This window comes from Triplophysa dalaica, chromosome 18, assembly GCF_015846415.1.
Source record: "Triplophysa dalaica isolate WHDGS20190420 chromosome 18, ASM1584641v1, whole genome shotgun sequence".
Taxonomy (NCBI): Eukaryota; Metazoa; Chordata; class Actinopteri; order Cypriniformes; family Nemacheilidae; genus Triplophysa; species Triplophysa dalaica.
Window position 1 is genome coordinate 20,846,538 of NC_079559.1, and position 25,904 is coordinate 20,872,441.

Sequence of the window (25,904 nt, forward strand, 5' to 3'; positions counted from 1 at the left end):
AGAGAGAGAGAGAGAGAGAGAGAGAGAGAGAGAGAGAGAGAGAGAGAGAGAGAGAGAGAGAGAGAGTGAGCAGTCAGCACAGAGAGAGAGAGAGTGAGCAGTCAGCACAGAGAGAGAGAGAGTGAGCACAGACTCAGAGAGAGAGAGTGAGCAGTCAGCACAGACTGAGAGAGAGAGAGAGAGAGAGTGAGCAGTCAGCACAGAGAGAGAGAGAGAGAGAGAGTGAGAGAGAGTGACCAGTCAGCACAGAGAAAACAGAGAGAGAGAAGTTGAGCACAGGAAGTGATCAACAGGCTGTGGGTGGTACGATCGCTCGCGTGGGCAGCAGGATTATCACTGATGTCTGACAGAAGATAAATCACGCACTCTTCAGTTCAACGGGATGTAAATGAGTCTTGACATTATGAGGAGACTGCTTGTGTTCATGCTCTTGATCCAACATACAACATGTAACAGTATTTCTCCTAAAGTAGTAAGTATCATGTCTCATGACAGGAATAATAATAAACATCTGTCTTCTTCTTCACAAATGTTTGATCAAATCTCCTTTCTTTAGGTTGCCATATGTAACCGGTCCAATGGCAAGTGTTGCAAACTTTGTTTTTTGTAACGTTAAGACAGATATTATGTCTGATATGTCATTTGTTGTTGTTTTTTACTTTAAACATGTGTCTGTGTTATTGAATGCTGTTTAGATCATTACCCTCATGAGATGTTTTCTCAACACCCGTCGAACCCGTCACCCTTAGACGATCTGAACGGGGAACTGAGTGATTGTCAAAGCTCATTCACCATCAACTGGTCTATTAATATCGACGGTGAGGATGTCTTATTTATTTTGGACATTCAGTGTTTGCTATCAGCGCCTACTAAAGATACTATATGGTTTTAGCTTCCATGTTTCAGCTGTGCCATTTTATTCAGCTTTTTCTTTGTTATTTAATAGCATTAAACACACATTATCAATTTTGGTTGAGGAATTGTCCTTCAAAAATCATTACTGCAATTACTAGAATGAAATAGAATCACATCACATCAAATTTGAGGCGACAGTGTAGGCTTATGATTAGTTTCATATATAATAATAATAATTTATCATATATATATATATAAAATATAATAATTTTCTTATTATTATTTTCACCTACATTTAGTCCTTTTATCACACATTTTATCCAAAGCGACTTACAAATGAGGTAAACGATAGAACAACAAAAGAACAACAAAAAGCAGAAGTGCAGTAAAAACTGGTCTCATATAGACCAGCACAATTTACAGAGCTAAGGATTTTTTTAAGTATAGAGAGGATCAGAATTATGGAAAATAAAAGTGTATTTTAGTTTACTATCATTGTGTTCAGTATGGATTACACCCAGAACGTGACCGCTTCATTTGATGGTAATTATAACATTCACGCAGGAGACTGATGTGTGTGGATTAGTTGTCAAAAGGTTTGGACGTAGACGTGTGGATTGTTTATTTGTTTGTCTTGTATTGCTGCAGGGAGCATCAGAAGTCTTACAGGCACATGGATAGCATTAAATATAGATTTGGATGATAATACGGAGTTTTATAGATGTGAATATCAGCCTCCATTTACCTCCAAGCAGAATAATCTCAGTGGAGTACAGCAGGTACATTCTTCAAACATCATAACAGCCTTTAGAAACTGAGTAATAACATCATATATTGTCAAACATCTCTCCTAATCAATCAGATTCAGACCCGCACAGCTGCCTGTCTAAAGCATGACACGCATTATTGAAAAAGCAGAAGGATCTCTACATTTTCATTCTTTAAAACTGTGTAAATGAGACACGTGACATACTGTGATATAACCTTCTTTTTTGAAGCTCCATTTCAGCTTCACTGTGTCAGTGGGTTCTGTTTCGGTTCGGCCCAAAACGATTTCTGTCAGTGGATATAACCTTCCTCCCCCAAACTATGAGCCAGAAGAATTACATTACACTTTCACAACACAAGGTTCATTCTCTTACTCTTTAAAGCCTCGTATGTCAAACTCAATGTTGTTTTTGTGATATTTGACTTGTTTTTCTGTCTTATTAGGATTTGACTATAATGTGACAACGAAGCCGTTGTGTGGTAAGCGTGTGTGTCACCCACCACCATGTTATTATATTACAGCTTTCACAAAAAACATTTATCTCAGGATTAATCTTATATAATAGTTATCTAAGAATAGTTATGAGTATGATGTTGAAGTAAGAAATATCAATGCTGTTGATCATTTATTCACCCTGATATATTGACATGTTATGAAGAAACCGAAGGTTATTTACAACATCGCTGTTTCTCTTCCTGAATCAGATCCTGTAATGTTCTTTCTGTCCTGACCTGTAGATCAGTGGGATGCCGACGTCTCTTCCGTCCTTTATGGTGAAAAGATAATACTGATGTTCATGACCAGTTCAATGTTTAATAGATACACTGTCACGCTAGCCAGAAAATCACAAGTACTGAATACCATTGAGATTAAAGAGGTCTGTATTTTGACAAAACCCTTTCACATATCCACTGGGTTTCTCTGTCTCAGTTCTTTCTGGTGGTCCTGCAGGTGAGTAAAGGAGAGAAGCATAGAGAGGAACTGACGTACACTGAAGACAGTGAAGACCTCACAATACTGGTGTGTATAAAGCTGTTAAAACAATGACAAATAAAAACATAGTTATAAATTCTGCCATATGATTTGTGAACTGACGAAACACGCTTTAATGTTTTCATTAGTAAATTGTATGGAAAATTATGGATTACAATTACATATATTTATTTAGAACCCTGTTGAAAAAACAGCATATGGTGGTTTGTGCTGGTTTAACCTGGTCATGTGCTGGTTCTTATCTGGTTTGGTATGTTTTGATGCTGGTTTAAGTTGGTTTGGTATCTTTTGATGCTGGGTTGTGCTGGCTTTAGCTGGTTTAAGGTGGTCATGTACTGGTCCTTAGCTGGTTTGGTATGTTTTGATGCTGGTTTGAGCTGGTTTAAGGTGGTCATGTACTGGTCCTTAGCTGGTTTGGTATGTTTTGATGCTGGTTTGAGCTGGTTTAAGGTGGTCATGTACTGGTCCTTAGCTGGTTTGGTATGTTTTGATGCTGGTTTGAGCTGGTTTAAGGTGGTCATGTACTGGTCCTTGGCTGGTTAGGTATGTTTTGATGCTGGTTTAAGCTGGTTTGGTATGTTTTGATGCTGGTTTGTGCTGGTCCTTAGCTGGTTTGGTATGTTTTGATGCTGGTTTGTGCTGGACCTTAGGTTTGGTATATTTTTATGCTTGTTTGTGAGGGTTTAAGATGGTCCTTAGCTGGTTTGGTATGTTTGTTCTTTTTTAAGATTTATTTTTGGCTTTATTTGACAGACAGTGATTTTTGGAGAGGACAGGAAGTGAAGTGCATGAGAGAGGGAAATGTTGGATGTGGGATGGGGAAAGGACCACGACCCGGGATTCGAACTCGGGTCGGCCGGGATGCATCTCCGCCATATGGTTTAAGCTGGTCATGTGCTGGTCTTTAGCTGTTTTAAAGCTGGTCAAACCAACATCAAAACATACATAGCCCAGTATATGCTGGTTTATTCAACAGGGAATCTCACCAAAATGGTAGCCCACATGAAAAATACTTTATTATACTATAAGATTTATTTACTATAGTAAACTGTAATCATAACAATAATACATTGATTAACTGTAGTATACTTTTATAAAGACACGATACTGTAGTATTTTTTACTGCACTAACTATAGCAAGTTCTACAGTTCTTTCTTGTGGGAGTGAACATTATTATCATAAATATCCTTAAACACTATTTTGGGGGACTTTTTCGTCTCTGAAGTTCGGAAAGCTCTGCTTTACATCATACAGCCTTAAAAATGCTACTAAAATTAAACTAAAATTTTAGTAACTAAAATTATCCATTGATAAAACTGCCGTAATGTTGGCAGCAGATATATTTACACTGACATGTTTTTACTTGATTTTACTGCTGTCCCTTTAGACTTCATTCAAGATATATTGTCTGTCATTAATCTTATCCCAATGTTCAACCTGATTTTGTAAACAGAATAATAAATGTGGTTTGATCTGGCAGATAACAGCAACGTCGTTTGAAAACAATGAATGTAAAGCAGCTCTTCATGAAGTCAACCATACTGCCAGTGAGTATATGTACAATAAATCCTCTTTAACTCATCTTAAATCATCTTTATGCTTCATCACAAATGATCTAACCAATCACATTATGTACACAATGTTTATTGCTGAGCGTTTGCTCTGGTCCATGTTTCATGTTAGTGTACACATACTGATGAATCTAAACACTGATGATGAGATGAAGGGACTAAAGTGTGATGTTGTCTTGTAGACAGATCAGGATTGACTGTCGCTGTTGGATTTGTGCTGGCCTTTCTTCTCATACTGATCTTCTGCTACATCATTCGTAAGATAGAAATAAATAAAACCTCCGTTTGTACACCTTACACAAAAGATAAAAGTGCACATAACTAAAATGAGACACTTTTGATTTACACGTTTATTTTATACATTTTCAATCAAGTTTTGACCTGATGCTTAGCAGACATCTTTATAAAAGAACAACCCATCCCCAGACCAAGCAAAAATGATTCTTCGTTTTTCATTTGGCTGTGACCCTTAGCCATTCATATTCACACGAAACGGCTCATTTCTGGTTTTGCGGTTGGTCTGCATCATTTCATTCATAGTCTATCCACGCTATATTTGAATCGGATCATGTACAAAATCTCAATACATATACAAACAAATACAAGTTTACCTGCTCTAGTATTTGAATTCATATGTTTTTTTATTTGAGAAATGTGCTGTGTAAAGTCATTATGTTCTGTCTAACTTTCGTCATGTTTCAGGTAAGATTCTGGGCTGGTGTAAGCGTGGCGGCAGGTCAGCGGACGCTGTGTGTTTGCACTTGTTGGTTGTGTATCCGGCAGCAGATTGTGCGTTCCAGCACGCCGTCACGGTTCTGGCCGAGTTTCTGCAGGACTGTGGTGATGTGAAAGTTGTGATTGACATGTGGGAGAGAGAACGTGTTGCAGAACAGGGTCTGATCCGCTGGATCCACACTCAGGCCGAGCTCGCTGACATCATTCTCCTCATCTTACCACTTAAACACACACAAGCTGGTATGAAAACCGTTCATCTACAGCACAGCACAAATACCTACCGCTCACTCTCTGGAAACCTTTCTGTTTAAGAATCATTCACCCGAAATGGTTACTGCGTAACTGCGTAAAAGAATTCATAATTGAAGTATGTGACCTCTCTTAAAAACAGTGTGCTATTAGTATACTTCTTTTGGAAATAAAAAAGAATACTCTTATGTACTTCTCAGAAGTATACTTGACAAAACAGAACAGTATACCAACAGAACGTACTAGAGCGGTAACTAGGTAAAGTGTACTTAAAGTATTTAAACTAAAAAACAGGCCAATTTAGTACTGGAGGAGTACTGAAATAGTAAACTAACAGGTATATGACTAGCACATTGATATAGTGAAGTAGTACATAAAGTATTTTAAAATATACTTGAACTTAATCTAAGTATACTTGAAGTGTACTGGTTTTTATAACCACTTCAACTTCTGGAACAGGAAGATGCATTCTCATACGTTTCTGTGAATATCTTTCTTTTTTTAGAGGACTTGAAAGTGGTCCCAGCACCTGTGGTGTCCCATCACACAGTTTCAGCCTCGGCCAGCCCTCTTTTCGCTCTGGCTCTTAACCTCGTCACCGGCTCCGCCCATGATCCACGGTGGCGGGAGAAGTTCTGGGTGGTTCAGCTGGACGCGAGGAAGGAGAAGAGGAGCGTTCCCGCTGAGGTGCGAGGCTGCAGGATGTTTGTTCTGCCGAGAGACCTGCAGAAGCTCCACCAGAAGATCTGCAGCCGATCAAACGTCCAGAGATCAGCGCTCAGGAGATGCTTCACATCCCCAATGTTCAAGGAAGCCTCATGGAAAGTGAAAGAAGCTTTTGAGCAGCTGGACATGTCGGACTGTGTTTCCCACACCGTCTGAATTCCCTCGTCATCCTATCCGCTTACACCATCAGTTTGGGCGTGAAAGATCCTCATTGTAGCGAGAGACATTTCACTCATTTATTGTCTGTTTCTTTCTTTCATCATGTTTTGTGTTTTCATGACGAGGGTTCAAAGCTGCTTCGCTTTTGTATCATAGAAAGAGTTACTGTGTGTAATCATTAACTTGACTGTTCATCTCTGATTTGATTGTTTGGACAAAAGACATTTGTTTGAAAGTTGTTGTTGTGTGAGATGTGTTTGTTGACTGAACTGTGCATGACGATTGGACATTTGACCATTGACTAAATAAAGATTCTTTCTGTATGAACTTTGAGTTACAGGCCTCTGATTTCTACACACAAACCTATTTGAAGTCTTGTAGGAAACAACCCTACCATTAGTACAGACCTTCATTTTTGCTCTCTTTTATTTGATATAGAAGATTTTCCCACATCTTAGATATTTATGAATCTTTTGTTATTGCAAAACTGATGTCATTGTCTTTAGAATTAGAACTTAAAGTTATAATTAATATTGCGTATAGAAATGTAAAGTCTGTTCACCTTGACCTGTGTTTCTCTCTCCGTTACCATAAATGTGTTTCTTCACTGTGTGAGTGTGCGTGTGGGTGCTTGTCTGTGTGTGTGTCTATGTCTGTGTGTGTGTGGAGCGTTTGTATGTGGGTATGTCTGTCTTCTGCGTTTCACCTTTTTCTTGTTTTTACAGGCATAATTTAATTTTTTTGCTTATATTCAATGTCTCTCATGTACAGCTGCTTTGTAACAATGAAAATTAAGTTGAGATAAGATGGTTGTTTTTGACATGTTGCGCACGCACTTCGTCCCCTGGAGCGGTCAGTGCTTCACTGAGACTCCGCCCACCGCATTGATTGTGACCGAGGCTCCGCCCACACCGCTGTGGGTTCACACATGTGAGACAGACGCCCGCTTGTAAACGGACACGGTAAGTTGATTTCTTTCTCATAAGTCGACTTGTAAACTATATGAACACGTGTTAAAGTGTATGTTGCAGGATCTGGTGGTGTTTTGTATCTTTCGAATCTGTTGTTTTGCAGTTACATAACAGTTAACATTAAACGTTTAACAGCGCAAACAAACACTAAACGACGACAATCCGCGAACAAAAAGCGAAAGACGTGGAAATAAAATAATGTAAAATAATGAGGTGTCATGTGACCGTGATGTGATGACCAGACGCTGAACTTTCCTGCTCACTGAACATTGATGTTTGATCATTGATGACATTTTAGTAGAAATCTTGTGTACAACATCATACACCAGTGGGCTCGTCATATAATCTCACACTTTATATTCTTTATTTATATTGTATATTCAAACAGGCGTGTTTATCGAACAATTCAAGTACATAAGAAGTGTTCAGAATCTTCAGTGCTGTAGTATTATTACAGTACGCTTCATCTGTGCTAAAAACAGCATCATCTGAAGAAAGAAACCTCAAATCTATGCAGTGGACATGCAGTAGCACTACAAGTGTTGTTTTGTTGGTAAATACAATGACTAGAAATAAAGCAACAAACACAACCTTTATCACTTCTGACATCAGTCAACACTGCGGTGTTTAAAGGGGTCATATGACACGACACGGCTACAACTAATAGGATTATTTGTTTTAGCTGTCATGTAATGTGTATACACAATTTAAAGGGGTCATACCGGGCGAAAATATGTTTTTCTGTGTCTTTGGTGTGTTATAAGTTGCCCATGCATGACAGGTAAAATTGCAAAGATTAAAGTGTGGGAACCAAAGAGTCATTCTTTCTAAAAGCGAACGCTCACCAAGACCCAGACTTGACTAAGACCACCCAAATGTATGCACAAGTAAGGTGGTTTACCTGTCAGTACTGTTGAAGAGGAACCTGATGTTCCTAATATGGTCAGAGGCATTACATTTCCGTCACACACTTGCGGTATTCCACCAATCACTACACACTGGTGAACTGGCCAATCACAGCACACCTAGCTTTCATGTCATGAGCTTTGTTAAAACTCTGTGTGTTTCAGAGAGGCGGAGCAAAGAGGAGATACAAACATGAACAGTTTGTTTAAAATACAGCGTTTTTGAACCATAAATCGTGTTTACACATTGCGCTACATCTAAAACAAACCATAATATTCTCTTATTGCCGTGTCATATGGTTCTAAGATGCTGTATTTTCCACATGGTGCATGTTTGTATCTCCTCTTTGCCCCGCCTCTCTGAAAACAGTGTTGCCAGATTGGGTGGACAATTTCAAGCCCAAAGATCAATAAAACCCGCCCACTCCGACATAAACAAGCCCAAATTTGAACTGCCAAAATAATGCGATAGAAATGTATTGCAATGTCAATCAACGATGACAATGATAATGACAAGATGAAAAAATATAATTAAACCAGCAACAATAATGCTGTTACCTTTGAGAGTTGCCTGAACATCTGATAGAGTGAAAGTACGTCTTTCGTGAAGTATATATTGCGGGACATATGATGCACAATCTAGCAAGTCTAGGACGAACAGAAGTAACGTTTGTAGAATCCCATATTCAGTTTGATTTTTATTAAATCATTTAACTGCTGTTGATTCAGTTAAAGTTTTATTTACAAAGTCTTCGAGTCGTCTGTCACCACGCGGGGTGAGATTTGAGTTCCTCTCCCTAACATGCAACATATATTTGGGCCACTTTGGTATTGTTATCTGTAGTGGAGTAGGCGGGGCGAGACTGTGGTTCGAGTCCGGTGAGTAATTGTTAATGAGCGCCAGCTGTGCACGCACCGGTCTCGAATCACGTAGGAGATCGGGAGTATATAAGAGAACGAGCGATGGACCGTCAATGAGAGAGGACCGGGCCCGAACATGTTTTATGGTTGTATGTATGGTTTTGTTTTGTGATTTGTTTTGTTCGCCGGCGGTCGGCCGTGAGGGGCCGCCCTCTGTTATTATTTATGTCAAAGCTTCGGTGGAACGGCGACCTTTGCTGCCGCGCCCCTGGGTCGAGGTGGGGTGGCAATTGTCAAAGCGGGAGCGGGGGAGTTGCCGCCGTCCGCCAGAGGCCAGAGCCTGTGTCCGTCCCCCGAGGGGGAGGAGCAGGGGACTGGGAACACGCCCTGACGCCCCGCTAAAAGAGGAGCCACCGCCGGCCGCCAGGGGGCGGACGGTCGAGCCGTCCACCAAGGGCCCAGGGCCGCCGCAAGGCACCGTGAAGGAAAGTGCCCAGGCTGGTTGAGGACTGGGCGGCAGCATGTCGGGGAACCGGACTATAATTTTTTTTCCCTCTCTTTCCGGTCCCTCCGAGGGCTCCCGTCTCCGTTGTCTCGTCTCGTCGCTGCATGCCCCCAGGGGAAAGGTACTCGTGGGAGGGGGGAGCAAGCACAGTCTGTAGTGTATGTAGTGAAGTAGGCGGGGCGAGACCGTGGTTCGAGACCGGTGAGTAATTGTTAATGAGCACCAGCTGTGTGCGCACCGGTCTCGAATCACATAGGAGATCGGGAGAATAAGAGAACGAGCGACCGGACCGTCGATGAGAGAGGACCGGGCCCGGTGGTCGGCCGTGAGGGGCCGCCGGCTGTTATTATTTATGTTGAAGAGGCGGGCTTAACGCACCTGTCAGATAAAAGAAAGACGTGGCCACGATCCAGGGAAATTATCCTCACGTTTTATGGGTTTCTGTGCGTCTTTGAATGATTGTAAGTTCACGTTTTATTCATGGCCAAACCCTTCATAGTTATAGAATTATGTTTTATATTTAATTTGGTGTTTTGCGCTGTTATGACGTTAGTGTATCCCGCAGTGCTAAGGCTATGCTAGCGCATTCGGTTCAGTTTGCAATTATGATAGATAATTTGTGTTGTCACCCGATGACAAGTTTATGCATGTGATTATGCTGATTTACCAACTGAATATTGTACGCTGGGTGTGAGTTTAATTACGTGTACAGACACTTTCAGTTTCGTTATTTGATTCCGTGCGCAAAGTCTGTTTACATAAATATATGACGGCGCTGATTTAAATTGCTTTATTACGAGTTGTTGTTCATGTGATATGCATGCTGTGAATATATCATATATATTTATACTTTATTTGGAAGCATACTGAGGCTGTGTAATTGAATTTACTTATTGTTTCTGTTTATTGTAGAACCACACACATCGTAAAACCCATACCAGAACTTAATAAACCCCTTTTTGGAACTTGACCCGTGATTACCTCTTGTGTTCTGACCAACATACCAAAAGGAAGGCTAGAGACATTAAAACCTCATTAGAACTACAATCCTTAATCAACTACTATTCAATAATTTATATTAAAACTTTATTTAAATGTCTGCCGGTTCCCGCCTCCTTCCTTCCCTACTTTGAATCTTTCTACACGATCGCTTCAATATACAATTCTGGTCCTTTATCGCGCCAAAACCCCATCACACACATGCTCTTCAGACAGTGAAGCCTTTGAATCCTGCTTCTGTCATCATTTACTTGCCTTTGAAATGCTCCAAACCTGTATGAACGTATTTGTTCTGCTAGACACAAATGAAGATATTTGCCGAGCAGATCTCATCCCCCATTGACTCCCATATTATTTATTTTCCCTACTATGACATGAGATTTGTTTGGTTACTGGCATTCCTACAAATATGTTCCTTCTTGTTTAGCAGAACAAACACATTTATACAGGTTTGAAACAATCTGAGGGTGAGTAAATGATGACAGAATTTGTATTTTAGCGTGAACTATTCCTTTAACAAAGTAGGAGCAATATTTCACATTTATACACCTGGTTTTATGACATCATAATGTGTGTTTTTTTATTTGCGATCCATGGATTCATTTGGTGTGGATCGACCTATTAAAAAGATTTTCCAAATTGAATGAAAGCAGGGGTGTCCAACACCTTTTTGGACCAATATCATCCTATTTTTAAAGAAGAGATTGTGAATATTTTTGAAAATTGCTTAACAACTGAGTGTGGACAAAACTGCAACCCTTGTCTTTTGTCAGGGTTGCTGCTGGTGAAACGCTTTCAAGATCTTCGGCAGAGAAAGTTTTCATCATGCTGAGGGTGAGTGCATCAGCGAGGCTAGCCGGAGTCCTGTGCAGACGCTTTCCACACGCGTCCGCATCCACGCAGCGAAACGGCGTCGTCCACAGCAGCACGGCAGCGTCTCACAGCTACGTGATCGTCGGAGCCGGCTCTGCAGGATGCGTTCTGGCCAACCGGCTTTCAGAGAACGCGTCGGAGTCTGTGCTGCTCCTGGAGGCGGGACCCAAAGACATGCAGCTGGGCAGCACCCATCTGTCCTGGAAGATTCACATGCCCGCCGCACTGACCTACAACCTGTGTGATGACAAGTACAACTGGTATTACCACACGTTACCTCAGGGGCTCATGGACAACAGGGTGATGTACTGGCCTCGCGGGCGCGTTTGGGGCGGCTCGTCCTCGCTCAACGCCATGGTGTACATCCGTGGGCACGCCGAGGACTACAATCGCTGGCAGAGAGAAGGTGCCGAGGGTTGGGACTATGAACACTGTCTTCCTTACTTCCGTAAGGCCCAGACGCACGAGCTGGGGGCGAACCGTTACCGAGGGGGCAGCGGCATGCTTCACGTCTCACGCGGGAAGACGGATCACCCGTTGCATGGCGCATTCATCGCGGCGGGCCAGCAGGCAGGATACCCCTTCACCGACGATATGAACGGATACCAGCAGGAGGGAGTCGGGTGGATGGACATGACCATCCACAAAGGTAAGTGTGACCTTTACTTTCACAAAAGTGGAGACGTCCCCATCACAGGGCCGATCAAAGTCCTCTATCCTCCTTACAGGTAAAAGATGGAGTACAGCAAGCGCTTACCTTCGCCCTGCGCTGTCCAGACCCAACCTGAGCGCTGAAGTCGGCTGCATGGTGACCCGGATCCTGTTTGATGGGACCCGGGCACGAGGGGTGGAGTTTCAGCAGAATGGACAGATGAAAAGGGTAAACAGGATTTCTATCACCTCTCCTGGGTCTCTTTTAAAGTAAACAACCACTCGAAGTGTGAATGTGACTCATTGTCATTGTGTACACTCCAGCGTTATAAAACATTATCACCGAAATGCAGTGAACAAACAAATGACTGAAGCGCATTGATGGGCGTGCTCTTTCTCTCACTGATTGAAGCCTGTTTGTGCTTTTCAAAGAGGATGATCCAATAATGAACAAAGAAACGTTGTTACGTAAGGGAATTTCTTGGGGGGGGCAGCTCGAGCCCAGAAATACTATGTGATACGTCCAAGTCGTTTCTTTAACAAGTTGACCATGATAAACATGATATGCAGCATGTTTAACATAAAGAAGACAGAATGCATGAAACACTGTTGCACATCCCCTTTAAACATTCTGTGCGAGAACTGAACTAAGATATGCTGTTGTTGAAATAGTAGCAGTTGTAACTAAAGAGTTTCGAGTTTCATTGTTTGAGTAGCAGTTTTAACCTGAGATGCAAAATTGCGTAACCAGTTGAGTGTGTTTGTTTATAAATCAACACAGCTTCTCAGAAATCACTTACAGTATTATCATGTTATATTGACTTGTAATGTTCGTCTATGTGCAGTTGTTTGTTCAACCATTGACAGATAATACCTCAGAATCACTGAACATTTTGTAAGACCTTTAAGAAACTGTTCTAGACTGATTTGATTTTTAACTCGCTGTCTGATCTTTCGATAACAAAATCAATTGTTCTGTGTGGGGTTTCTTTTAAAGAATAGCTTTAAGACGAGGAGCCAAGTAGCATAAACATAGCCACTAAGTTGAAGGAATAGTTCACCAATAAATTTATATTCTTAAATCATTTACACCGTGTTGATAGATCCAACTCTGGGATATGGCTTGCAGATCTTATAGATCTAAAATTTGAGTCCGGTTTCACTAGATCTCTCTCCGTCAGGAACTTATTAAACCTGAAATATCAACTCCATTCTGAGTCAATACTTTAACCCAACCAACAGGGAGATACAGAGCTAAAGGGAAGAACAGCAGGCAGGAGACAAAGTGATGTTTAATAAACTGAAAAATGATTTATTGAATAATCTCAGTTGTGCCTTAATGCTCAGTCAAGTTGTCAAACTTCGTATGACTAGAAACAGATTCAATATGTGTTTTTAACCATTCAAGATTACAGTATCAAAACATCGTCTCATGATGTTATTATGAACCTTGAAATGGAGAGCATTGGATACTCTAATATCAGTATAAGAGACGATTCAACTCCCAACGTGGTTAAAGGTTCTGTGTGTAAGTTTCAGAGGCCACTATTGGCGATGTAGGAAATTGCAACCTAAAGCTCCGCCACCCCCCTCTCCCTCCCATTAGAGAAGCTACAGTTGCTGTCACAGGACAAAAGGGTTCCGTAAATGATAGCGGCCATTATCGGTGGTGTTGATAATTGCAATCTACGTCTCACAGGCGAACAACAGACTGAAGTTACGGACACAGGACAGAGATGTCGTCGTCTGAGACAGCAGAGAGTAACCTTTGCAAATCAAGTGACGAGGTTTATTTATAAAGAAAATTAAATAAATTAAATTTACTCTAATCGTTATAGTGAATATTATTGTTACTTGTTTAACATTGTATCAGTGATTTATTCACTTATTTTGCATAGCATTTTTTTGGCACGGTAACTTGGTTCGTAATTTACAGCCTTTTGAAACCGCTTGCTAATGCTAAAGGCGTGTAATCTAACCACGAAAGTCTAAGCAGACGTTTTTCTCATCATCACAGAGTCAATCAGAGGACTAAACACAGGTAGTAAGAGGGAGAGGAAGAGGGCGGAGAGGTAGGGCGAGGAGAGGCAGAGGAGCTAACGTCCATAGACTCCCATAGTATTCATTTTCCCTACTATGGCAGCACATGGGGGATGAGATCTGTCTGGTTACTGACATTCTTCCTCTGCGTTTAGCCGGACAAAGAAATTTATACAGCTATTTTACAACCTGAGGGTGAGTAAATGACGACACAATTTACATTTTGGGTGAACTATCACTTTAAAGGGGTTATATGTAGTATTGTGCAAGTTACTTCCAAACTCTTATACAGTAAAGATGACTTGTTAATGTTATTTAAAAGTAATCCTTTACCTTGCAATATTACGGTCTCAGAATTGTAATACGTTACATGACTCCTGTATTACTTTTGAGTTACTCTCACTAAAATAAATACAGAAGTAGAACTTAACATTCTAAAAGGACAAAATGTCAATCAACCTCTTTATTTGACTGCTGATTTCTAGAATTAACTAGGCTATACAAAAAAATACTAAGATTAAATGAATTTAAATACAAAATCGTATTGCAAAATATAGTTTTTGTTTTTCACATGGATATATTTGAAACGCTGGCCATCCATGCAGTCTGATAAGTAGGTTAACTGGCAAAAAGTGTTTTAGTTTGAAAATACAAAAATACAAAAATAAGGGTTATACACTCACCTAAAGGATTATTAGGAACATCATACTAATACTGTGTTTGACCCCCTTTGGCCTTCAGAACTGCCTTAATTCTACGTGGCATTGATTCAACAAGGTGCTGAAAGCATTCTTTAGAAATGTTGGCCCATATTGATAGGAGAGCATCTTGCAGTTGATGGAGATTTGTGGGATGCACGAAGCTCCCGTTCCACCACATCCCAAAGATGCTCTATTGGGTTGAGATCTGGTGACTGTGGGGCCATTTTAGTACAGTGAACTCATTGTCATGTTCAAGAAACCAATTTGAAATGATTGGAGCTTTGTGACATGGTGCATTATCCTGCTGGAAGTAGCCATCAGAGGATGAGTACATGGTGGTCATAAAGGGATGGACATGGTCAGAAACAATGCTCAGGTAGGCCGTGGCATTTAAACGATGCCCAATTGGCACTAAGGGGCCTAAAGTGTGCCAAGAAAACATCCCCCACACCATAACACCACCACCATAAATGCATTAATGAGAAATTGAACAGGTGTTCCTAATAATCCTTTAGGTGAGTGTATATTTATTGCTATATTTTCTTATCTGAATGGTTTCCTAGGTATTGGTATATGTTTTGTTCTGTTGAACTCAAAAGATGTTTTGGGAGATTAAGGAGAGCAAACAATTCTGGGTCCACTTTGACTACCATTATATATAATCTTTTCTGCTATGGTGGTGAATGATGCCAAAGAATTTTCAGTTTCTAACGTTCTACCAAATATATTTGTGTTCAACCGAACAAAGACATTTATACAGGTTTGGAACAACAAGAGGGTTTCCGGTTACTCACGTAATCCACAACAGAACTTTCATTTTTGGGTGGAGTGCTTAAGAAATAATCATGGTTAAATTTATTGCATATGTATAATGTGTACAAGCACATCAATGATTTAGTTGTTCTAGACTGCGTACAGCGCTGCTCAAACGTGATATTTGGCAGCCGGAAGAATCAACTGTTGCGTGTGATTTCTTTCATTGTGCAACGTGACATTCACCTTAGTATGAAACATTGGTGAAAACATCATTTGGACGCATTGTCTCATACCAGCGCTATATTTTCCTCTTTGGTTGAGTTGAGCTCCCGCGTCCCTCCCTGTACTGTAGTCTGCCTGTCAGACGCTCGTTCCCCTCACTTTTAAAAACGGCTCCGGTTCTGGAGTTGCCAGGCGAAAAGATTGTTGTAACGCAAGCGTTTCTGAACATGTACCGAGTAAAATATTACTGCTTTACACTACTGTATTACAGCAAAAAGTAATATGTTACTGTAATACATTACTTTTGTAATTGTACAAATATAATGGTTTGTTTTAGATGTAATGCAATGTGTTTACACGATTAAAATAAAAAAAACGCTGTTTCTTCTACACACCACAGACACAGAAAAACACGTGTTCACGCCATATGACCCCTTTAAGAAATGAAACCGCACAGGTCTGCTCTGATGCTCTTGTACTGTTGTGTACCTCCAGAAGCAGCATTCCTTATCACATCATAGTGGTGTGAATGTGATTCAATCTGTGTGAAGAAAATGACTCTGTTTAGTTGTTGTTATCAGCGATTAGCAGCACTTCTCAGTCTATTGATGTCATTTCCTGCTCCTGATTCGATCTGCTTTCCGTCGCACTCATTTCCTCTGACCAGACTGCGTCCTCATTCACACGTTTGTACTCATCCTGTTTTTGAGACGTTGTGCAGTAAATGCTGATCTTTACAGATCTCACATCTTGTCGTGTCTCTTTTAGGTGTTTGCTGATAAAGAAGTGATTCTCTGCGGTGGAGCTATAAACTCTCCCCAGCTCCTCATGCTGTCTGGAGTGGGGAGCGCAGACGAACTGCACGCATTAGATATTCCTGTTACTCAACACCTGCCAGGTGAATCTATACCTGCACACACCTGGACAGAAATCACTTTGTAAAGAATTACGTCATCACAGGTTTTTAGTAGGAAACCGACAGTTTAAATGAAGTTTTTTAAATGACAGTTTTTTTATTTAGATTTGTTTTTCAGGACACACATTGTTTAGGCTGTTCATCATAAAGCGCAGTGTCATCATAAGTAGTGTATGACTAGGGCTAGGTATCGATTCTCCCGATTCGATGATTATAGATTTAATACAAAAACTATCTGTAAAGAGGGGCTGCAATCATGTGAACCGCTGCCTTTTTATTTTGATTTATTTTTTAACCACAAATTATAACAAACAATATTCACATCATTTAAATCATCAAATAACCAAAAAAAGAAATAAAAGAAAATGTAGAAAAGACACAAAAACAACATAGAAAACATATCTTAAAGGCATCCTATGACAGGAAACTAATTTCTTACATAACTTCCATTATCCCATTAAATATCTCTTCATTCTCATTTTAAATAAAATATATAAAGGGGTTATGAGGATCTTCAAAAGCTTCATATTTTCCTTTAATAATATACGTTATTTTCTATATTGACATATTTAGTAGCATACATACACCACCTCTGTATTCTCGGTGCCTCTAGCTTTTTCCAGTGAAATGCAATAAGTCGTTTAGCTTGTAAAATACACATAGAAAAAAAAACATATTCTAAATGATTAGGATATAAATGTAAAAAAAGTCTTCGGTGGAAAAACGAAAAGTGAGATCTGGTGGATAGTAGTTCCAACAACATTCACGTTAAAGAATGTTCAGTGCTTCTGGAAATAAGAAATAAATAAAATTAATTCACGGTTTTTGAGAATAAATATTAAATCGACAGCATTTTTAAAAGTGATGAATTGATTTACGACACACTCAATGTAGCTTCTATGAATTTAAACTGCGATACAGAGCTCGACTGCTAGGTGTCAAAGTACCATACCATTTCTTTAAATGCGACCAAATTTAATGCAATCATCAAATAATATAATATATTTCAATGTACATAAATAAAATAATATATACTGCAAATAGTTCTATTATTAGACACTAGCCAAACACAGTTAAGTTGACTGATGAAACAGTCTTTATAAAATAATAGGTGCTATATTGAGATGTGTGTGTCTGTATACTTTGTGTACACAGATGTGATGTATGAATGAGGTCAATAATGTGTTGTGTGTGTGCTGTGTCAGGTGTGGGCTGTAATCTTCAGGATCATCTGGAGTTATATATTCAACATGAGTGCACTCAGCCCATCACTCTGTATAAAGCACAGAAGCCCTTACACATGCTGAAGATCGGCCTGCAGTGGCTCCTCACGTTCACAGGTGACATCACAGCATTCCTCACAATGCACGGACACCACTCGACGTGTGTAAACATCTCTTAATGTTCTTACAGCGCAGTCAGCTTCAGAAGATATACACATGCGCAGTCAGATTCAAGCTTTATTCATGGCTTTTTATGTGTGCAGTGCATTTATAAGAGGTACAAAACAGAGAAAACTCAGAGAATTATGGTGCTAAAATACAAACAAATTGATCAATCAAGTGTCATGATGCTGTTAGTTTGTACTTTAGACTCATTTCTGCTCGTGATGTTTGTCTCCCGTTACACATCAATACCATTTCAAAGTTCAGATCTCTTTCATAAAAAGAGTCATGCGGACAGAGGTCTGGACTAGTTTTCTTTACAACACAAGTGCATTTGATGTTTATTGTACACTTTTGAACTGAATGACTACATGAATTCATTCTTTCTCATTTTGGCCTGTCATGTTTTCCTTCATCATCTCAATTTTATATAAAAATATCTTTTCTTTTTTCTTAATGCAAATTAGCATTTCATGTTTCTGCATTGTTGATTTTGTGGAAGAATGTCACTTAAACATTAATCTGTGATATCCGCTCGTGTGCGTTGACTGTAGGTTACGGTGCTACGGCTCATCTGGAGAGCGGAGGTTTCATTCGCAGCAGTCCTGGCGTTCCTCATCCTGATATTCAGTTTCATTTTCTGCCCTCTCAGGTCATTGATCACGGCCGTGTCAAATCTAAAATGGAGGCATTCCAGGTACCGATGATTCTTTATCGTGTGTTTATATGGCTGCCATCAACTACTTGTAACAGGTTTTATCTTAAGTTATTCAAGCATAAAGAATGAATTTTGACATTAATATATTTATAATCATTATATATCAGTTCCTCATTTTTCATCCATTTCCATGTAAGCTCAGAGGATATTTTTAGGTTATTATATCTGTCATTCTAATTGTAGAAGGGGCTGTTTCCTGTACAGGGATAAGTCAGGGGTTCTCAATGGGGGCTCCAGCTGACTTCTAAGGGGGCCTTAAGATGACCAATAATGAGCACTGAAATATGTCCAAAAAAAAATATATATTATTTATATGTCCTTTTATAGTATGAATTAGTGTTTATTCCCAGTTAATGGCAAGCTCTAAAAAGTTTTTTTTTGTAGAAATGATGAGTTTTTGTGAGAGGGGGCTATGACCATTATTGAGTACGGTGAGGGGCCGTGGAGTCAAAAGGCTTGAGAACCCCTGGATTAGATTTAGCAGGGACTAGGTTTTAGGACATTTAAAGTCCCAGTGAACCGGAAATTGCGATTGTTTTTACTTCCGTATTTTCATGCATTTCCGAGTGAAATGCAATTTTGAAAGACAAAAATAGTGGGTGTGGCTTTCGTCTTTCTCTGCAATTTGATTGGATGTATAAAAACAGCCGTTACATCTTGAAATAGAACTAGCGGAAGACTGACAGTTGAATGGGAGGAGTTAACGGATGCGCCGCCTGAGGCGGCGGACATACGTCATCTAAAATGTATAGTCATTACAGGACTGAAGTGCATTTTCAGATTTAACTGAGGATTATGAGGGTACACGAATTTTAAAAAGAGAATGACCCACAGTTATACACTTTTTACAATAAACATTGTCATTTTTTTATTTCACTGGGACTTTAAGTAGTCCTTTAAGTTTTTTTAAGTAAGTTTTATTTAGTTTCATGGATGTAAACATTTGCAATAATGCCATGTATCCTATATATTTCATTTTTTTCTGTTAAATTATTTGTTTTTTATATCTAAATATTGTTTTTCATATGTCTCCACCTATGTCTAAAATGTAATGCTGCTTTTCAACAATGCAAAATTGTTAAAAGTGCTAAATACACAATGTCATGGTTGTGGTGTTACTGAATGTTAAGCAGTGGAAGAGCCGTTTAATCCTGAGGTTAGGATTTTGTCTTTTGAGAGAATTCTGTAACACTAAAGATTTTCTGGGGATGTTTTTCTCATGTGTTCAGGTTCATGTTGGGCCTTTGAGGAGCACAAGTGTTGGCTGGCTCAAACTGAAGAGTAAAGACCCGAATGCCCATCCAGTCATCCAACCAAACTATCTCTCTAGCGGTACGTTTATTCTGATCAGACGTCTTGAGCAGAAGAGTGTTGTGTGAAATCTCCTACTTTCTAATCGTTGATCATTTTAAGCGACGTTCCTAATCAAGTATTTCATAATTCTACAATTTAAGCTCGTGGGTATAACGCTACTGACGCTTTCTGAACTCCTGTACCACCGTCCATTTGCTTACATGTTAAAATTGGAAGTTGATAGTCCGTTGGCTCACACCCTTTAACTCATACTTGCGTCATGGATTTTTCTCTTCTCTCATGATCTGTGTTTTGTGTCTCTTATACAGAAATGGACGTGTTGGAATTCAGAGCTTGCGTGAAGCTCTCGCGGGAAATATTCGCTCAGAAAGCCTTCGACCCATTCAGGGGTCCCGAGGTGCAGCCAGGTCCCGCCATCCAGTCGGACGCAGAGATCGATGCTTTCGTTAGGCGGAAGGCGGACAGCGCTTACCACCCGTCCTGCACGTGTAAGATGGGCAGCGCCTCGGACCGCATGGCAGTGGTGGATCCAGAGCTGCGCGTGTATGGTGTGGAGGGGCTGAGGGTGGTGGACGCCTCCGTCATGCCCAGTGTGGTGAGTGGTAACTTGAATGCCCCCACTATAATGATCGCAGAGAAGGCGGCGGATGCCATTAAAGGCCTTCCATCACTTCATGACCCCGGAGTCCCCGTCTACCAGCCTGCCAGTCTGGAAACACAGAGATGAGAGAACTACAGCCGGATCACACAAACGTCACGTGCTTCTCAAACATTTTGGATGACCAGACGCCTGAGAACGGCAAGATAAATTTATTCCAGAATGATTTTAATGTGTCTTAACTTCTCACTGTACAGTTCTTATTCACATAATGCACTATAATAGTGATGTGATAAAAACATAACGTCTAAATTATAAGAGTTTATAACATCAAGTCGATAAAGATGCTGACAAACTTCACACAGTAGCCTATTGAAAAAGCAAATCAAGATTTGTATTTTGTCACTGTGCTTTAACATGTATTTATGACCGTTCTAAAACATTAAGCTTGTATGTTAATGAGAGAAATGTTACACCATTTCAAGATTTATTTTATGCTTGTGCTTTGTTTTTATTACATTTGATTACAGAATGCTTTATTTACCCAAACACTAGTTATATATGTTTCCAGATGAAACCTGCACATAAAAGCAGATTGTTGTCACTGAAAATAAATAAAATATAATCCTCTGATAATAAAATCAATAAGAAATCGTGCTCGGAAAGTTATTTTTCTTGGACAAATGTGTTATTGCCTGAGACTGTATGACAGTAGTTCTTATTTAACTGACTAAGAGTATACAAAGATTATTGTCTAAAAAAACGTTTAAAAGATAACACGGCTTTATTTTAGCTTTAAACTCTTAACTTTCACCTCATTGTTGAATCGCTGTGCTGGCGTCTTATTAAAGGCACTGGTCATGTAGGATTTCTTTTTCATTATGAGAGAATAAAGGCAGTCGATATTTATTGAAAATCATTGAGTGACAACAGTATGTTGTCTTTAAATGAAACAGAAGTGAAGAGTCTGATCTCAGTGATTCTGCTTGTTGTGTCTCTCCGCTGCTTTTCTTGTAACAGTAGTTCAGCACGGAAAAGACTGAAGTTCTAAATGAACTCAGGTTGTCATGAGTCATGACAGTGTTAATGTCTGTTTTGTAGTATTTCTTCCCCCTTACAAAAGAACCTTTGTATACTGTGATGGGTTAGACCAGTTTTACTGCACTTATGCTTTTTGTTGTCCTTATGTTGTTGCAATTGCTTCCATTGTTTACCTCATTTGTGAGTCGCTTTGGAAAAAGCATCTAAATTCATGGGCGCCGTAAAGGGGTGGAAGGTTAGGACGATTCTAAGGGCCCAGGCTGATTTAGGGCTCAGAAGAGCAGACCCCTTTTTATTTTCCTATTTGTAGGGGGCCCAGAAATTTTGGTTTCCATAGGGCCCAGAATTTCTGGCAGCACCCCTGTCTAAATGTAATGTAAATGTTCTGTAAAAGTAGTTTCAAGTTAACATTGACGTCAGTAATGTGAATGTTGAAGTATATTAAAGTCTTGATGTACATTATGTATGAGTGTATGGTGTAACAAACATCAAGTATCGTGTGCTGAGAATATGAGCAGTGAGTTTCGTGTTTGTTTTGTGCGCTGGAGTTTTCTGTTAATCCTCATGTATTATCCATCACCTGCCAGACCGGTTTAAAGAGAAAGAAACATTCTTGCACTCTATAAAAGGTTTGGATGAACTTTATTTATTGATTTGATAGGAAGTGGGGGAAATTAAATATTTATGAATCATAGGAGTCGGTTTGTGGAGCTGAGCGCATTATGCTTTATTAAACATGTACAAACAGAGTACTGTAGCTGATTTAAAAACATTCATTCAACCTCAAGCCGTTCAACAATCCTCAAACAATCAAAAAAATCTCTGTATATCTTTAAATTCACAGAAAATAGAATCTACTGTAAAGTGTTGACCACAGGCTTCATAAAAGTGTCCAGTGTCTTCTAAAGTGAAACGACACGTGTATGAAAATAACATTTTCAGCTGGTTAAATCCAAACATAGATTGCAGCTCAAATATTTCAGTACATAATTCTTGTATGTTCGGTAAAGGTCCCATTTTATTTAGTCACAATATTTCACCTTCAATCTGTTCCACACAACGCTTAAGAATGTCTTCTGACAGCTTTTAATATAGTGGATGTTTTACTTTGCAGACCAGTGGCTTTCAAAATAAAAGCAAAGAATAAAGCTGTGTAATAATTTGTCAACGTTTCTCTTTGGTACAAAAACATACAGGAATGAAACAGAATGAAGGAAATGAATGACTGTTTTTACATTTGAAAAATTATTGAAAAAGGGAAGCCTTTTCTTTTATCTTTTGGTAACAGCTACAGTATAAAGGTGATAAATAACAAGAGTTTTTGTCAAATTGTCCTGAGTTGGTGTGAGGAATGATTCCACTATAATCTTCAGAAAGTCTTAAGGTCCCTCAAATAAATAAAATATTAGACAAAAGGGATATTGACTGTAATCTTGTTGTTGATAATAATCATTCAGGTAAATGCCCCTCAATGAAAGGAACCTGAGCCCTCATTTATAAAATGATTGTAACATCTAATTTAGGAAGATTTCTACGCAATATTTCTCAAAGTGTGTACCAGTGATTCATAGAACGAACGTATGCACAGAAAAGTGTGTATATCTCTTTCAGATGAAAATGATCGCAAATGATCGTGAACAGTTTAAGATCTCTGACTTTTAACAGTGTCTACTTAAAAAGTGATAGTTCACCCAAAAATTAAAACTCTGTCATCATTCACTGAACCTCATTTGATTTCATACCAGTATAAATGTCTTTGTTCTGATGAACACAGAGAAAGATATTTGTAAGAATGTTAGCATTTCCAGTTCTGAAGCACCATTGACTACCATTTAAATTTTTTCTACTTTGGTAGTCAATGGTGCTCCAGAAATGTTTGTTTCCCTAAATTCATCAAAATATATAATTATTTATTCAACAGAACAAGAAATAGAAAAGAAAAATTATACTACGGTAGTGGATGTTGTCCCAAAACTGGAAATTGCTAACTTTCTTCTAAATAACCTTATGTTCAACCGAACAAAGACATTTACACAGATTTGAAACTATCAAGAATTTTAATTTTTGGGTGAACTATACCTTTAATGTCATTAATATATGAATAAGCACCTGTCAACTTCCAAATCCTATACGAGCGGCAAGAATGGCTTCTATTTCCAACAAGCAAAAGTGTTTGTGTCTGCTCAGACCCCGGCGTGGCACTAAGTAGTTTTCCACTCCAAAGACCATTTTTATAAATCTGTGCTTTTCTGTGGATTTTTGAGTATGCACACTCTTTGATCCACTCCGTGCGTAAGCACGCTTGAAAAATGAGGCCCCTGCTCTTAAGTCCACCAAAGAACAGAAAAACACAAGCTGGTTCCGTTGTCACATTGAGCTCTTGATGTAAAGAGCTCCTCTCTCCATGACAATGCTGATAAAGGCACGATTCCATTCTTCACTTTTAGTTCTTCGCTATAAAGCGGAGATGTATATCATTTCGTCTGATAGATCCTCCTCGGGTTTGCTGCTCGGGTTTGTCTCCTCATCGCTGTAGTCACAGAGGCTGAGATCCTTGTTGCTAAAACACGAGTCCGCTTCATACGGCTCTGCTCCGTGGCCTATTGTGACATTCAGTAAGTTACTAGCAGCACTTTCCATTTCATCAACTGTCATTTCACAAGCATCAGCGATCTCATGTTTGGTGACAGTAACAAACTTCGGATCCTTTGCATATTTGCCCAGTCCTTCAGATATCAAAACCTGCAACAAACCGACAAGTTGCATGATCTCACTATGCATGTTAAAAATTCCTTTAAATAAATGTATTAATAAAGCACAATTTATTGTTATGGTTTATATCTTGTCTATTGTTTTATGAGACTTTTGAGCTGTATGTGCTCTTTGCATTCTTTTTTAAAGTATGAGCTGATTTTTTAACAGTTTGGAAATATATTCACTTGTAAAACTTTACAACAAAGCATCATGAAAGGGCACAGAATCAACAATAATGTAAGCTTCGGTATAAATAAATTAATACTAAAATAGTATTGTATAAAAATGTCTAGATATTGATAACCATATTGCAACTAATTGTTGTAAAAAATATCAAAAGGAACTGAATTCAAAATGTCTATTTAAAAGGAATGAATATAATTCAAGTTCAAAATTGCATATTTCATTACAAAGAATTTATTATATTTGAGAATAGAGCTCAGAATTTAGCAAAAGGGGTAATACTCATATTACAGTTTTTTTCAATTGCTAACATCCCTTTGACCAATCTTTCAACCGTTTTCAAATCTCTAAACACAATTAGCACAACATCCGTCTGTTGTGACCATACTATTAACACAACTCATGTTGTTTTCACACAATATGAGCTCAAATAACACGTTTCTAAAATTATACATTTTCTTTACAAACAAGCTTACCCCCAACCAAAATCATGGTTCCTTCTTATTTTTTTTACAAATGCTTAAACACAACATGACAAAAATGAAGCCCAAAGACTGGTTTCGCAGACAAGGCTTAGCTTAAGCCAGGACTATGCCTCGGTTAAATTAAGATATTTAGGTCACTTTTATAAAAATGCCTCAGAAAAAACATTTCTGGTGTGCATCTTGAGACAAAACACTGACTCAGACATATTTAAGATATGTCAGGGTAAGTTATTTTCAAGCTCAAACATTATTTTTAGTCTTGGTCTAGTCTTAACCCTTGTGTTCCAAATTTTAAATATCGTATAAGGCTCGACTTCTGCAAACAACAGTAGCTTAGAAGAGCTGACAATAATTATTTTCATTACATGACAATGCACAATAAAGTAAAAGGCACTCTCTGGATATAGAACAATACATGGAAGATGTCTGGATGAGGGACTAGTTAGACCAGGGAGAGGACTAGTTGGACGAGGTAGAGGACAAGATGGACCATCGAGAGGACTCGTTGTACGAGGAGAGGACTGGTTGGACCAACGAGAGGCCTGGTTGGACGAGGGAGAGGAGTTGGACGAGGGAGAGGACTGGTTGGACGAGGGAGAGGACTGGTTGGACCAGGGAGAGGACTGGTTGGACCAGGCAGAGGGCTGGTTGGACCAGGGAGAGGACTGGTTGGACCAGGGAGAGGGCTGGTTGGACCAGGGAGAGGGCTGGTTGGACCAGGGCGAGGACTGGTTGGACGAGGGAGAGGACTGGTTGGACGAGGGAGAGGACTGGTTGGATGAGGGAGAGGAACGGTTGGATGAGGGAGAGGACTGGTTGGACCAGGGCGAGGACTGGTTGGATCAGGGCGAGGACTGGTTGGACCAGGTGGAGGACTGGTTGGACCAGGGAGAGGACTGGTTGGACCAGGGAAAGGACTGGTTGGACCAGGGAAAGGACTGGTTGGACCAGGGCGAGGACTGGTTGGA

The 25,904-nt window shown here is 39.5% G+C and overlaps 3 protein-coding genes across 4 annotated transcripts in view; 2 read left to right on the forward strand and 1 right to left on the reverse strand.

Moving 5' to 3' along the window:
- The first annotated feature begins 166 nt into the window (after positions 1-166).
- On the forward strand, positions 167-6,385 carry LOC130407323 (interleukin-17 receptor B). 2 transcript variants are annotated; one of them, XM_056730108.1, is made up of 12 exons: positions 167-472; positions 557-581; positions 696-818; positions 1,504-1,634; positions 1,854-1,983; positions 2,068-2,103; positions 2,362-2,501; positions 2,576-2,644; positions 4,099-4,165; positions 4,372-4,446; positions 4,892-5,164; positions 5,679-6,385. In XM_056730108.1, exons 1-12 carry the CDS (start codon positions 389-391, stop codon positions 6,053-6,055), a joined length of 1,530 nt encoding a protein of 509 aa, XP_056586086.1. In that variant the 5' UTR covers positions 167-388; the 3' UTR covers positions 6,056-6,385. The 2 variants fall into 2 exon arrangements, with proteins under 2 accessions (XP_056586086.1, XP_056586087.1); XM_056730109.1 differs by lacking the exon at positions 557-581 and having other exon boundaries at positions 168-472.
- Positions 6,386-6,872: 487 nt separating this feature from the next.
- chdh (choline dehydrogenase) lies at positions 6,873-21,129 on the forward strand. Its single transcript, XM_056772701.1, has 8 exons — positions 6,873-7,020; positions 11,073-11,821; positions 11,901-12,052; positions 16,311-16,440; positions 17,664-17,798; positions 18,398-18,540; positions 19,791-19,893; positions 20,184-21,129. Exons 2-8 carry the CDS (start codon positions 11,125-11,127, stop codon positions 20,600-20,602), a joined length of 1,779 nt encoding a protein of 592 aa, XP_056628679.1. The 5' UTR covers positions 6,873-7,020; positions 11,073-11,124; the 3' UTR covers positions 20,603-21,129.
- A 120-nt stretch (positions 21,130-21,249) lies between these two features.
- cacna1db (calcium channel, voltage-dependent, L type, alpha 1D subunit, b) overlaps positions 21,250-25,904 on the reverse strand; it is a 54,763-nt gene continuing 50,108 nt past the window's right edge. The window contains exon 45 of the mRNA XM_056772700.1: positions 21,250-24,256. Coding sequence (XP_056628678.1) covers positions 23,969-24,256 — 288 coding nt within the window. The 3' untranslated portion in view covers positions 21,250-23,968. The remainder of the gene's footprint in view (positions 24,257-25,904) is intronic.

Coding starts and splice junctions, on each gene's coding strand:
- LOC130407323 (XM_056730108.1), top strand. CDS start 389: ATGAGTCTTGACATTATGAGGAGACTGCTTGTGTTCATGCTCTTGATC. Junction 2,104..2,361: donor GACAACGAAGCCGTTGTGTG/GTAAGCGTGTGT, acceptor CCTGACCTGTAG/ATCAGTGGGATGCCGACGTC. Junction 4,166..4,371: donor TGAAGTCAACCATACTGCCA/GTGAGTATATGT, acceptor GTTGTCTTGTAG/ACAGATCAGGATTGACTGTC.
- chdh (XM_056772701.1), top strand. CDS start 11,125: ATGCTGAGGGTGAGTGCATCAGCGAGGCTAGCCGGAGTCCTGTGCAGA. Junction 18,541..19,790: donor CTAAAATGGAGGCATTCCAG/GTACCGATGATT, acceptor TCATGTGTTCAG/GTTCATGTTGGGCCTTTGAG. Junction 19,894..20,183: donor ACCAAACTATCTCTCTAGCG/GTACGTTTATTC, acceptor TCTCTTATACAG/AAATGGACGTGTTGGAATTC.